A 15,208-nucleotide genomic window follows, 5' to 3' on the forward strand; every position below is an offset into this window, starting at 1 on the left:
CATCCAATATGGGAGTCATTCCTGAATCAACTTGTAACAAGCAGGTTAGAACAAAGATCAAAACTTAAATAAAACTGGAATAAATAAAAATGGGAAAAAGATGTAGGAGATAGGAAATAACTTAGGTTGGACAGGAAAGACTACTGTGAAGACAGAGCATCACCCATGTGCATTGAGTATTGTCTTGGCCACTATTTGGAGGGCCATCCCTGTGGCACGCATATTGGAGAGTATCTGGAGCCAGGTGCTAACCATCGCCCCCCCCCCCAGCCCCCCTTTGTCCAACCCACTATGGAAATACATTTAAGTAAGGCTTTCCAGAAGAGAAGCCCTCTTTTTCCTTCTTTCCTTCCCTTTGCAGGATGGCCACTTTCTCTCTCTGAGCTAGAACCACATGCTTCTAGAGAACTATAGCCTCTGTTCCCTGAAGGCTGTTTTTCCTTTCTTCCTTACCCTTAGGCAGTCATCTAAAATTTTGTTATTCACCGTGTCCTCAAGCTATTTATAAGCATCTTGCTATCTCTCCAGGAAAAAAAAAGATTTTAATCCGTGAACTTTGTAGGCTTGTGAAATTAAAAAAACAAACAAACAGCTTTTTCAGTTCCAGGACGAATACTAAATTATTTTACTTTCACAAGAGCTCTCAATCTTTATTGGTGGCACCAATTTCTCCTGCAACAAAACAATTCAGCCTCCTCTATTTAAACAAACTGTTGATGCTGAAAAAAAATTGATTTATGGTTTACAAGATTATTTTCAGTCTTGACTCTCTTTCTGAAGAAAGGCAGAAAGGAAGTGATCTGTGTTTTCTCTAAGTCGGAGACATGAAATTTAATCATGTGAATAAGAATATGGAATTTGGAGTCAGAAGACCAAGGTTCAAATCTTGGCTCTACCACTTAATTTCTGTATGACCTTTGAAATGAATTTTTTAATATTTCTAAACTCAGTTTCCTTATCCATAAAATAAAGAAATTAGACAAGATGATCTCTAAGGTCAGAGGTATACTAGAAGCAACTTATTCTGTCTCATGAAGACCAGTTCAGTTTTCAGTGTGAGAATTTACACTTTGGAAATCAGCAATGCTATGTAATCAGGATTTGATTTATTATCTTGTTAATTGTGTAAACTTAAGGAAGTGGTAGAGGAAATGATAATAAAGCAGATTAAACTTAAAAGTATGTGGTAGGCTCTTTTTTTTCCTTTCTGAAGAGCTGTTGTTAAATATTTACCAGCATACATTGTCCATTGTTCTTTCCAGCTCTGAATCAATGATAATTCTCTGATAATGAAGTTTGTTTTAGCAGTAGGGCTTTTGTGAATCCAACAGCTCAATGCTTACCTTAGTAGAGAATTAAGCCAAGTCTCAAATAGTAATTTTCCCAAATCATCATTTTGTTGCTGCTTGTAAGTGTTTGAAAGGAAGACTTCTCATTTCTGTAAGCTTATGTTGTTTGACAGATCCAATTGAAACTGTTATGACTATTCATAAGCTATGGTAGATGATGATTTGTCTAATTCTGCTTTCTTTTGTATACAAATATATCATTTCTTTCATCTTTGAGCTTTTCTTCTTTGTGTTATGACTGCTTCATTTCAACTTCATTATTCCTGATTCTCACATTTTCTATAGCAATATAACATTGAAAACCCTGAATCATTTTTTTTTGTATTTGATTTCTCTTATTTTATATTCTGTCGTTTATTTTATTGTATTTGGAGAGAGATGTACTGTATGGCAGGACTAAATTTGAATTTCATGGAATTTTGAAATGGTTTATGATAGAATTTGTATAATATTTACCTACTTTTAAAAAAATCACAATTGTTTCTTTCTTTTTTTTTTATCGTAGATGACTGCTACCATGAGAAATTTGGTTGATTTACCACTGGCAAGGTTTAAATTGTTGAATAATAGTGCCCTTCCAGAGCTCTGTGGAGTGATGGAACAGTATGCAAATGATAAGGATGTCTGCACCAATGTTGCTAGAATATTAAGGTATGTTAGTGTTAAAGGGAAAAAATAGTACATCCTAATGTTAATCTTAGGATATTGTGTTCCTTTATATTTTTACATGTCTGAAAAAATATTTTTATTTTTATGATACTATCTTCTAAAAATGACACGATTTCTTAACATTCATATTCCACTTCTAATAGCATCTTCATTTTGCAGGTAGATAGTTTGAGTTCATAAAGTATTTTTCAGAGGATCACAGCACATTCTATAAATATGTTGAAAGTTCCCCTCTGAAAGGGATATAATAAATCCTATTTTACAAAGGAGACACAGGATAATGGGAATTTTTCTAAAGTCAGGAGCAGAGCCAGACCTAAAGCACAAGCCTTTTGAAGAACCAGTTCTGTATTTTTTCTCCTAGACTTTAGGCTGTATCCCTGAGCACATTTCTGAATGTCACTGTGATTTAAAGAAATCCTATTATTTATCTCAGTGTATCTTCCCAGATGTCATTAATATCTTTCAAAATGTGAGTTTGGAAATGAAGTCTTTATAGACATGTGATAGTTGAAACCTGTATTAGCTGGCTCATATTTTGCCTCTTTTAATTCTCAAAAATCTCAAAGGGGCTGGGTTGCATTTATAATGCTCTCATTTCTCTGTGCGTATTCCTTATGTTATTTCAAGAAAACTTGCATCAAGCCAACAACCAAGTTCCTGTAGACCAAGTACATTCTTTTACTATATTGTATAATTACCAGGTTTGAGCCATTGCAGGAAACACTAGAATCAAAAGTTTTTTTTAAAAAAAAACTCAAAATGATGAGAAAAAGCACATCACAGAAGTTAAGGGTACTACCAGTTTTCTTTGAGTCTCCTTCCTGAGAAATATTCCAAGGATAATAACCAAAATTCCAAAGTGGTTAAGAATATGAGAAAAAAAAATATATTTTTATGCTTTAAAAAAAGATAAATAATTCTGACAAAATGAATAAGAAATTGGAAAAAACGTGCAATTAGCAAAATTAACAGTTCTGTTTGACACAATTTTAAATCTAGTAGATTTAAAACTGGTAGAATTTATATGATTCTATGTAATGGGAGAAATGATTATTTCTGTCTTGTATTTAATAACTAATTATTAGACCCCAAGGTTTTTCTCTTTCCTTTTCTAGAAATCAACCATTGTGGAAAATCTTTCCCAAAGATGTACCCAAGCCAAGATCTAATCAGATAGTAAAAGCAATTCTAAGTTTGGGATAATAGTTGCATTCTTACTCTTTATGTTGCTCAGACAGGTCTGAGAAGTATTGATTCTCCATTTTGTGATATGGAAATTGATAATTCCCTTTGTTTGAGACTTGGATAGTTCAAGTCACAAACCCCAAGATCCTCATTGTAATGACTCACCCCCTCATTGTAATATTCATTTTCTCATTGATTGTTGACCAGAGTTGATTTCCATCTTGAAAAATTCTTCCAAAACTCTTCCAAAAGCAGAGTAACTGTAGTAAGCCTTCCACCATGAAGATCTAAGAGGATGGCCAAATGACCATTCTTTTACTAACAAATGTGTTGGCTTTATTAATAAAATGATTAAATTATCCAGAAATTATGTTTTTTAAACTTTTTTAAAACGTCATAGCAGGCAGAGGTAGATTAAATGTAGCCTCCTGTGCTGCATTAGATTCATAATAAATGCAAGAAATTACTAAAATGGTATGACAGAGCCATGGCTCAGACCCATGGTCTATTCTACCTTCAGTGATGGCTCTGGAAGACAATGTAGTTATTGTCTCCTAAAGCATTATCTTTATAGGTTATGAGATACGTTTCCAATATCCCTTATTTCTCTTAAATGTTCTAAAATACGAATCTACTAAATTTATCTATACCTTTCTTGAAACCATAGATTTCAGTTTGGACAACTTTGTGGGGGATATATCATATGATGGAAACTATTTTGCAAGGATTCATATTAGTTCTGACTTTGTACTCTCTTAAATTATGGCAGGTTTAAAACTATCTTTTAAACTATTATCATGGCATAACTGGATTGCTCATTTTATGTGAGTGCCTGTCCTTAGTCAGTTATAGAGAATGCCAAGGCATTCTTCGAGAATTTTAATTTTCTGAGTAGAAGATATTCTTATGTTCTAGTATTCTTAAAGCATTATGATTCTTTCAGTTTTACTTTTTTATATCTTAATATGTTTCTTCTTTGTGAGTCTGAACTCATTATCTTCCTGCTTGAAAGATTATTCAGACCATTTAAAGTTACATCTTAGGGAAGTTCCCTTAGCTGGTATTAAAATAATTCTGTAACCTTAGTTTCTGTCTTTATACATAAAATTTATTTTTCTTAAAATCTTAGTGAATCTGTTAATTTGGAGATATTATTTGCCCATATTAATCATTAAACTTTTTAAAATCAGTTTCCATTCAGTCATGACTATGACCATGCTTTTGCAGAATTGATAATCTCAGAATGGAGATGGTATTAAATGATATTATAAAAATCATTCTTTTAAAGTGCTTATGTTCATAGTCACCATTGTATACATTTTAAGTCACTGGGGTTTTACAACAGAAAAATAAATTAGTCAGTGATATCATACAGTATTTTTCTCAGCTTCTTATATAGAGTAAGCTGCTGAATGGATGAATGAATGTCTAAAATAGCCTGTTAACTATTAGTACACATGGAGGAGATTTAGTGGAGCTATCTTTCCATTAAGATATCTACAATCTAGAAATGATTTTTCAGTCACTTCAAAATTTTGAATTTTTTTTCAACCACACTAAAATAGGGATGTGTTTGAGATTCTGGAAATCAAGTCCTCTTGATTATCAGAATAAATAAATTAGAGAATCAAACTTGATTAGCTTTGTGAAATAGCTGTAGTGTATAGAGCTTCCCCTCACCCCAAATAAGGGGCACTCCTTCCAATAACTGCATACAGAATTCAGAAGAAATTAGGCTGAAGTTTGTGGTATTTGTGGGAAAGTGGGATGATAATTCCTGGAAGTCATCTTGCAGGAAGCCCTTCCTGGAGTATGCATGAAATTTCTCCTAGATAGATTGTAGCTTTGTGCTATCCATATAGAGTCCTGAAGCTCTCTTTCATCAGCTCACAATTCATTCACTGCTGTCCGCTTTTCTGGGGCAGCTAAGAGGCTGATGGGGAATTCCAAAGTCCTTTTGAGCCCTTCAAAACTCCCAAGGGTTTTTGGGAGGTTTTGTGGGGGGGGGGTTCCCTAGCCACAGGTGGGAAAGAGGAAGAGGATATCAAGACTAAAGCTGTTCTTTTCACTGCATCCCTATTCCCCAAAGATTCTCCAAGCTTCTTAAGAGCTTAGCCAGAACATCTCTCTTCTCTCTACTGCTTGGAACTTGAATTCTTGGCTTCTGGCTTGGTTTGCTTTTTTGCATAAAACCTACAGGGCATGGCCAAGTCTTCTCAGACAGTCTCAATATGCTTCCTTTTCATTGTTACTCTGTTTTATCCAATGACTTCAAAGGACTGTTGGTATTGGTCTTTCATTCTTCAAGAAGATCATGACATCTAGGAGGTGATGCTATGTCACATGTTTTGGATTTGAGAAGTGGGGCATGGTACAGGGGCTGCTGTGCTAAATAACCAAACTCACTTTCTCCTCTGAAGTCATCGGGATCCAGATATGAATGATCATTTTTGAATCAGGACTGCAAGACTGATAAAGGACTTACAGTATCTAGGCTAAAAGTCTTGGATTGGTTAAATAGGGGTGACTAGATCTTGTTGTACTTCTGATTCACTGATTTCTTACTTGATAAAGGTAATAGGGCTAAATGGGGTGTGATTAATTGCCTTACTTTGCACCCACCCTTATATTTGTTTTTATCCACAGGGACTTGGTGAAAGCAAGATGTGCCACAAATAAACAGAAATTTGGATATTCTACTTGTAAATACTTGAAAATTGACATGATTACTGGTAGTTTAAGTGATTTATCATTGCCAACATCCCAGGTTTAAAGTTAAAATTGGTTGAATGAATCTAGCCCTTTTTGAGTAGATTAGTAGGTGGGACTTGAATTCATGTATTTTCAAGCTCACTGTAAAAAAAGGGTGATTTCCATCAAATTTCAAATCCTTTTAGTTCTTCCTTTTTTTTTATCCTTAAGGTTTTCTGTCTGTTTACTAATTATTAAAATTAGTTTGAGTGATGATATAATGCAAATTGAAATAGTACTTCATAAGGTTTACAAAGCACTTTCTTTTAGGGTTTTCTTTTTTTGGTTTTGTTTTTCTTTTTTGCAAGGCAAATGGGGTTAAGTGGCTTGCCCACAGCCACACAGCTAGGTAATTAGTAAGTGTCTGAGACTGTATTTGAACCCAGGTACTCCTGACTCCAGGGCTGCTGCTTTATACACTGCACCACCTAGCCGCCCCAAGCACTTTCTTTTATAGCATACCTGTGAATCAAGTAGCAGGAAAGTATCACCTTTTTTACAGATGAAAATGGCATCTTAAAAAGGTCAAGTGGCTTAGTCATATTCACTCAACTAGTAAATATAGGATCCTGGATATTAACCCAGTTGTTTGGGGTTTTTTTTTTTTTAACCTCTAGGGCCAGTACTTTCCCCACTGTTCTATGTTGTTCCACACCTTTGAAATCTCAAAAAAGAATAAATGTACTACTTTGTGATTCATTTTAATTTTATAAATTTCTCATCCTTCTCAAGATAATTGAGAAGCTCAAAAACACTCCTTCCTTTAGATATGGTGAGCTAGTTACGTGGTTCCATGGATCTTGGTTTGGGTAGTCTAGACAGTGGGTTCCAAAGTCTTTTGATTTTAAATCCCAAATTAAACATTTGCTCAGTATCTTTTTAATGCAAAATATGGCAACCAAGTCCTTGGGATTCAAAGGTTAAAAAAATAAATACTCTCTGACCCAAAGGAACTTTTTGGGAATGCAAGTGTGGCAGGAGTCTGGGGATACCTGGCTGACTTGTCACTCAGGGATCTGGATCTTGAAACCACTATGACAGATGGTGTTACCCTCTCTCATCTATAGGAATATAACACTTAAATAAAACAGTTGTGTGCAGCCTTCTCCAGCCCCAAAAGGAAAGCTATGGTCACAAATAAATTATGATTTGTGCTCTGAAGCCTGAAGGTAAAATCTATTTAATAAAATATTGTAGTGGCTGAGTTATTGGAAGACTGAAAAATATTAACTTAAAGTTCAAAAACACCCCAATGTAGGGACACCTGACTTTAAAAGATGTTTACTTTCAAATTATTGTTTCTCTTCCCCACATTGTTTCTGCCACTGTTCCCCCTGGTTCAAGGGGGAGCTGGAGCTAATTTAGGAACCTAATTCTTCCTTCTGGTCAGTGTCCCAATATCCTCATACCAGGCAAAGTTGAATTTTCTGCAATTAAAAATGTGTGCATTTACAAAAAATATTAAAGAATGTCCCTCCTTATACTCCCTACCTGTTACGATTCACATTGCTACCTGTCCTGCCAATTCTGAGACCTGTTCTCTGCAAGCGTCCAGGTTTCCTCTAAAGGCCTCTGACCTTTAGGTTCACTGCAAGGATATTGTAGCAATACAGATTGGAAACATAAAGGAAAATGTTCTTAAATCCTGTTTGACTGTGTGGTGTTTAAGGGATAAAATATTGTATGACTCAAGTTTGTATTCTTGGCCAAAAAAAAAAATTCAAACTAAAAAAGTTTTTTGTCTTAAATCACTTTTTAAAGGAAAACCAGTGTTTTTATAGCTGTACATTAGATTAGATTGTCAAATTAAAAATACATCAATTTTACTTGACAGATCCAGGTACAAACGTTAGTCTCTTAATGTTTCCACATGGCACTGTAGAGTATATGTTTTAGAATGTTTCATGGAGGGAGCTGGACAAGATAATCTTTTAGCTCTGAATCTTAGTTTCTCAGTGTATAGAGCAAAAATTGAGTTTCATAGAAAAATAAAATATATGTATTCTTTCATTTTTATTTCCCTTTTTTAATGTGTATGCAGCAAACTTTCTTCCTATCATGACTGCTGTGCAGCCTTGGCTGATTATTCCAGTTGTTATGCCTTATTTTTGAGCCTGATAAACCAATACGAGAAGAAACAGGTTAGTTGATTATTTCTGACTTTTCTACATTCCCTGATCTGTCTTTGTATTTATATAAGTTTATAAGCCCATGTAGAGAGACCTACTTTTGTGAACATGCAAGAAAATATTAACTTTATAATAGCTGTTTTAAGAAAAACTGGTTCTGTGGGAGAACTACCGATAATAGACAAATGATAAAATTGTCCTGAGGAGCTTCCCTTGAACTAAAATTTTATTATTCAATAACATGGATAAGATTTTTCCTTATAAAGTGAAAGTCATAGATATGCACGATGAGTCAAGAATGAGGGAACATTTGCTTTTCTTGGCTATGGGGTGAATATAATTAAACTCAATCTGTACTTGTCATTAGATGAAAATGTGGAAATTATTTTTACCCACCATAATAAAACAAAATCTATTAACCTTTATCATGCACACTTATTTAGAAACAAAAACTTACACTCTGAAATCATGAGTTCAATGTTAAAATCACACTTAATCCTCTCTGATATCTATAACATGGTAAAATGAAAATAATTTTATAAATATTTAAGATGAATGAATGCTGCTTAATAATTTGATCACATAAAAAATAATATTTCTTTTACTGAACTTACAAAATTACTTTAGGGATAGCTAGGTGGCACAGTGGATAGAGCACCAACCATGAGTCAGGAGGACAGTTTAAATATTTAAGGCCTATTTTATTGGGAATGGATATTTGGATAGATATTGGAATCTTCTGATTCAAATAAACATAGGGGATATAAGATTAGGAAATTCACTTCTTTCCTGATTTGTAGAGAGAGGAAGGAGATATTAATACATTTTCATTTTGTGTTTTTTTTTGTGTCTTGGTATTTTGATCATAGGTTTTATAGCAGAGGTTTACTTCAAATGATTTGCCCCAGGATTTGTGAGGATTTCAAAGGAAAAGTTATTTGTTTTTCATTTGTTTCAGAACAAAGTTTAACTGTATCTTTGTCCTGTAATTGTAAAAAATATTACAATTATGGATTTTTAAAAAATGAAAACTATCTTACAAACCTAACTCTGGTAGACTTTCAAATTAGAGTTTTTGTTTATAGATTTAATTGAAGGAATTTGAAGGCTCTCTGATTCTGTCAATGGTGACAGGCATTTTATTTGTTTATTTTTAATTTAATTTAATTTTCCTCCAGTTATATGCAAAAACAAGTTTCAATATTCACTTCCAAAATCTTAAATTTCAAATTCTCTCCCTTCCTCTCACCCTACTCCCCATCATTGAGAAAGCAAATTACTTGATAAAGTTAAAAATGTATAAATGAAAATGAAAATATTACTACAGTAGTCATACTGTAAAAGTAAACATAACTTCTCCTCTCCAAAAAAGAGAAACCCCAAGAAAAAGAAAGTGGGAAAAAAAGTATGCTTCAAACTATATTCAGACATTATTTGTCTTTGGGAGATAGATAGTATTCTGTATCATAAGTCCTTCAGAGTTCTTCTTTTCTGAGAAAAGGTAGGTCAGTGACAGGCATTTTAAATAAACAGAAAAATATTTTATTCATTTGCCAACATGAGGCATGTGAGAATCAAAAGACTTTTGGAGGCAAAATTTTCTGGAAAGGTATAACTTGTTCAGTTAACACTACAGTTGTTTTTAAAAAAAGTTCACAAGATATTCACTGTTAAACCTAATGGTAGTTAGGATACTTAACTGACAGTTAAAGATCATCAATTAGTCATACATACCTTTGTGTTTAAGAACAAATCAGAGATTTACTTTTTCTGAACTAAGAACTTTCTCCATTTGGGGAGTTCTATTAGAATCCTTCTGTGTGGTTTTTATAAAGTAAAGCGAGGTGGCTCAATGGATAGAGCATTGGACCTGGAGTCAAGAAGAGTTAGGTTTGGGGTGGCTAGGTGGCACAGTGGATAGAGCACCAGCCCTGGAGTCAGGAGTACCTGAGTTCAAATCTGACCTCAGACACTTAATAATTACCTAGCTGTGTGGCCTTGGGCAAGCCACTTAACCCCATTTGCCTTGCAAAAACCTTTAAAAAAAAAGAAGAGTTAGGTTCAAATCCTGTATTAGACACTTAGTAGCTATGGGACCTTAGACAAATCACTTAACCTCTTTTTACCTCAGTTTCTGAAAGTGATAATAACAGTCCCTCCCTCTCAGGTTGTTTCTAGGCATCACTGCTAATTTACAAACCAATTATTATCATGGCCCCTTAGATCCCCTATGATTTTGAGTCCTCAGAGCCTGTGATATTTCATGATTTTCATCTATATAATACCATTAAAAGTCTTTCTGATGAAAAAATAGACTTTGTTTCAGGGAGAAGCTTGGGATCACTAGATGCATGACCTACTCTCTTCAGTGCTTTCCATTCTGTTTTCTTCCTCTTTTTTAATTCTAGACTCAGCTCATTGTTCTGTGATTCCTAATTCATTGGATTACCCCTCCTATTGCATTCATCATCCACTTGTTTTTTTCTGGTGTAGATTTCTAGACTTAGGCATGATAGTTATTGTTTGTTGACTATTAAAAAGCATTTAATTGGATAGAACAGAGTACACTCCCTTAAAGGCTTCAACAGGATGCATGATAGAATCATAAAGATTCCTTGAAAAACATAATGATAGGGATAACTGTATTTGAAGATCCTTTATTTATTAATATCAAGTAATGCATAAAACAGAAAGATGAACAATCCCTTATGCCCCAGAAATGCAGAGTTTTCCACACAGTATCCAAAAAGAAGAGATAGTGTAGATAGTGAAGTTCCACATTAAATCCCGTTTTTTTTGGATAGCATTATGTTGACTATGTTACAGAACTAGGCAGAGATTCCAATTTCACACAAGAAAGTTTTACTGTATTATCCACACGGGAAAAAAACCAAAAGAATTATGCCTATGACTCAGATTTTCATTGATAAAGCCTTGATTAAATGTTGCTTAATGAACTAGGCACTGTAATAGATTCTTGACCTACAGGTACTTTAAAAGTAAGATGTCTCATGTCAAAAAACTTAATACATGGAGCCCATAGGACTGGCCTGTATCTTGGACAGATAGTGCTGAAAAACACTGAACCAGGCTTAGAGTTGAACAGAAGAAAAGTAGATTGGATTGCCTTTGGAAAATTGTATTGTGCCTTTAATACCCTCAAGGTTCTTCCTAAAATCACCTTCTTAATATTAGTGTTCTTCCTGAGATTTTGCATGACAGTCAGGGAATCCAATCTTTTAAGAGCTTGTATTTAAGATTCACCCAATGGGCAATGGAGAGGAATGGGGTCAGCATAGGGTAGACTTCAGCATATTATCAATGATGATTTGAGTTCGGGAAGTGGCATCAGGAATTTTATCTAGGAAAGATTGTGATTGGGAAAAGAGATGGACTTTCTGAGAGGAGATAGTCTGAATATTGCTGTACCATGACCCAGGTGTTGTCAAAAGATTCAGAAAATGATCTATGACTTCCTGTATGACAAGAGATATGGTCAAGAATTCACAGGTTCCCAAGATGTTCTTACTAGATATCTTTTAATGACTAAATTCAATGTCCTTTTCTCAATTCTCAGATTCACTGACCAAAACTGTTGGCCAACCCTACTTTCTGGATTATCTCCCTTAGTTCTCCTCCTACACTCTTGGCTAAGCTTTTGCTGCCTCCCACTTATCTATTTAGTCTCCTTTGCTAAATCAACAGGTATTTCCCATCACCAAAACCTAAGTGTTTGTCAAGTCTTTGTCCTTTGTGTTCTGCTCTGTGTCCTTTCCCATGATGATTTTGGTAAATCTTTTTAAACTGCCAGACCACATTTGACATTTTTCTTAAAAAGAGAAAACAGATCATTTCTCTTTTTCTCTGTGAAATCAAACTAGCATTTAATAGTTTGAAAAAAGTTATGCTACTTAGAAGCATTCACCATATTTACTCTATTGTATTTCCCTTCTTCCTCATTCCTGCTGTACTTCTGAAGAGTATATACAAGATTTTTTTTTCCTGTATAATTTTTTCTTTGATTGGCTGACATTTTTCATTATCAGCAGACCCTCTGAGATTTTTTTTTCTGAGATAACACTAATACCACAAGCACTTGAAAATAGTGTTTCTCTTTTCTGCAGAAATGAAATCAGTTTAAAAAACAGCAAACCATAAAACAGAATACAAATGTGTTAATAAAAGGTTAAACTGCTTTTGTTGTACCCTGTTTTTCACATGGCTTCTGAGACAAAAGCTTGAGCTATCTTTGACCTTGAATACGATCATTAGTCCTCCAGAAACTTATGTCAATAGAACTAATTTTTCCTGTACTGCCTCAGGATTAGTTATGGGGACAAATGTTTATTTTCTTGTTTATCTCATTTTCAGTTTTAGAGATTTATTTTCAGAATGCTCTTTTATTCATGGGATTTTAAAAATTATGTAATCTGAATGAATGCTTTAGATTTTAGACATTTGTTTCTAAATCTTAGCCATGCCCATCAGTTTACATACCTCATGCAAAAAAGTTTGCTAAACTTTTAGAAGCTGTTGAATTACTTTCACTTTATTCATTGAAAGAATAGAGTTACCCCATTACTCTGCAAGATTGTATTTGGAATCAGCATTATTTAATTTATTCTTATTGTGTTTCCAATTGGATAATATCCTGCTTCATCATTGTTTTTCTCTTTGAATAACATCCTGCTTCATGGTCTGGTAGTATGGGAAATGTACTTAGAAGACAAGAGAAACTTTGGAGCAAAGTACTTCAGTAGCAAATGCACAAAACTCTTCTCTCATTTTTTTTTAAAGATTATGCCAGTTTATTACAAGAAGAAAAAAAAAGTATACATTTTGTTCGGTATTAACTTGAAGACATTTGATCATTGTTGTAAGTGACCTTTTTTACATATCAATGTTTTGTAATCAGGCAGTGAAAAAAAGTTGAAGTCACTCGTGTGTGTGTGTGTGTGTGTGTGTGTGTGTGTGTGTGTGTGTTCATGTGATTGTATGTGCTACATAATGAGTTCACCCAGCATATGATCTTTTCTGGTTTCTAATCGAAATATCTGCCATCCTATGTTTGAGTCTTAGTTCGAGCAGAAGGGGGGCTCCAGTCAAAGGGCATAGGGCAGCCCACCAAATTCCATTCCATTCCCAACATGGTGGTCAGGATCTTTCAACCATGAAAAACTGTAGAAAACCTGGGACCTTCCCTTGCTGGTGCCTACCAAAGCTGTGGGGAGCTGTTGCTGCTGCTGATCTGAAGGGTGGCACATCAAATTTTTGTTCTAGCCATCACTGCTGGCCTGACTTCTTCTCCTTCTGGAAACTAAAGCTTGTTCTCCTACTCAGTTTTCTTTGTTTCTGAGCAAAGTAATCAGCCCGGGCAGTACTTGCTCGGGATTCCAGGATATAGTTCACCTTTAGCACAATCTCATTGACAATTGCAGCATCTGATTCAAAGTAGAGATGTTTGTAGTCATGATTGCTTAGATAGGTAAGTTTAAACATCTCATGACTTGGGCTTTTTTCTTCAGCAAGGTCACAGGCACACAGCAGGTCAGAATCAATTGAAATGGGTTTCTGCTTAATCCAGAACTTTGTACTGGCCTTTTGGTTAGTGACAGGATCTATCTCCACTTTGTCTCCAGAGATACCTAGCTGCACATCTGTTGTGAATCTGAGTCGGTGAATCATGCTGACTTTGAAAGATTTATAATGGTGACTAGACAGCATGTCTTGGACTGTGGCTATGTCAGTCTGAGGATCTTCTTCTGAAATTCCTTCTCCCCTGGAACTGTTCTCGCGCACAAGGCAGAACTCCAAAGTGCTCTGGTTCTCCAGGGTGCATTCTAAATCCACGGGGATATTGGGTTCACTCTGCTTCTCCAGACGATACTGAGGACCTGAACCCCTCTGAGAGCCCTTCCTCCACTTCAGCGCCTTCTGTAGGATGTCCTTCATAGTGACCTTTGTACTGTCCACCTGAATAAGGGAGAATCCATGAGCAGCATTTATTCCAACGAAGAGTGACTGTTTAGCTGCAAGACCAGGCGATGAATATTTCTCAACCAAGGCCAAAGTGCTAAAACCAAATTTATGAATGGGTTCATTGGAATCCAGGGGAGGGAAGTCTGTGTCAACTTCACCATCATCCTCAGCAATATGAAGACAATAAGCACTGACGTTGTCATTGAGCTTGGGTTCTTGTCCTTCACTTGTATACTGCCAGCAGATTAGGCCAATTAGGTCATGCACCTTGGCATATGCTATGGTCAAACTGTCATAGGTAGCAGTCTGTCTTGGCTTGTGTGCAGGGGGAGGTAGACATCAATTTTTTTGGTTGCAGTAGTCCCTACGTGACCCTTACCATCAAATTTAGAATACTCATTAAAAGGGTTATTGAGCTGGAGTGGACACTGTTCGAGGCGCACAGAGAGAAGTGATGTCTTCCCCACACTTGAAGACTTGACTTTGAAGTTCTTTTTTTCAAACAATGAGCTGCTGAATGAGAAGCATTTCTTTCTTTCCAAGGGACATTCTTGCATTTTATCTGGTTTTGTCTCTCTTTTTGAAGTCGCTCTAATCTTTGATGTGTGTTTGAGCGTCTTCTGATGCCAAAGTCCCAACTTGAGGTGATATCAACAGATTGGGCATAGACATAGCCCTGAGTTTCAACACTGCTACCTGGCACTTCTGAGCCATTATCTCCAGGCACCAAAGGTGGATGAAACTTTTCCAGATCTACATCATGATCTATCAAAACCATCTCACATATCCCCGTGTCATCACTGGTCACATGGGATTGCCGGATATGAGCCAGGATGATCGTTGGATTATCCAAGAAGGCCATTCTTAATGGAGGCCAATTTCCTTAAAAGTCTACTTTCTCCTCTTCATATTGTTTAAAGGGATCACTGGACTCCTGGGGTGGGGGTGTAGGGGGCGTCTGCAGGCTCGCCGTCTGGGCCGGGGCCCTCCTCCCAGGCCGGGGCCACTCCGCTTTCCAGGATTCTCACCGGTCCCAAAGCAGGCCCAGCCTGGTCCTGCTGCCCCCGCGGCCCGAGGCCCCGCTCAGGTGCTCAGGCACCGCGCCATGCCCCAGAACCGCATCCCGGGCTTCCTCGGGCCAGC

At 35.9% G+C, this 15,208-nt stretch overlaps 1 protein-coding gene and 1 pseudogene across 5 annotated transcripts in view; one reads left to right on the top strand and one right to left on the bottom strand.

Moving 5' to 3' along the window:
* The window catches only part of ARMC2 (armadillo repeat containing 2), a 389,015-nt gene that overhangs the window by 323,097 nt on the left and 50,710 nt on the right, over positions 1-15,208 (top strand). For all 5 annotated transcript variants that reach the window (XM_074187300.1, XM_074187301.1, XM_074187299.1 and 2 more), the window contains 2 exons: positions 1,855-2,000; positions 7,999-8,098. In XM_074187300.1, coding sequence (XP_074043401.1) covers positions 1,855-2,000; positions 7,999-8,098 — 246 coding nt within the window. The remainder of the gene's footprint in view (positions 1-1,854; positions 2,001-7,998; positions 8,099-15,208) is intronic.
* LOC141487778 (target of rapamycin complex 2 subunit MAPKAP1 pseudogene) lies at positions 13,022-15,005 on the bottom strand (annotated as a pseudogene).

Source organism: Macrotis lagotis, chromosome 5, assembly GCF_037893015.1.
Source record: "Macrotis lagotis isolate mMagLag1 chromosome 5, bilby.v1.9.chrom.fasta, whole genome shotgun sequence".
Lineage (NCBI taxonomy): Eukaryota > Metazoa > Chordata > Mammalia > Peramelemorphia > Peramelidae > Macrotis > Macrotis lagotis.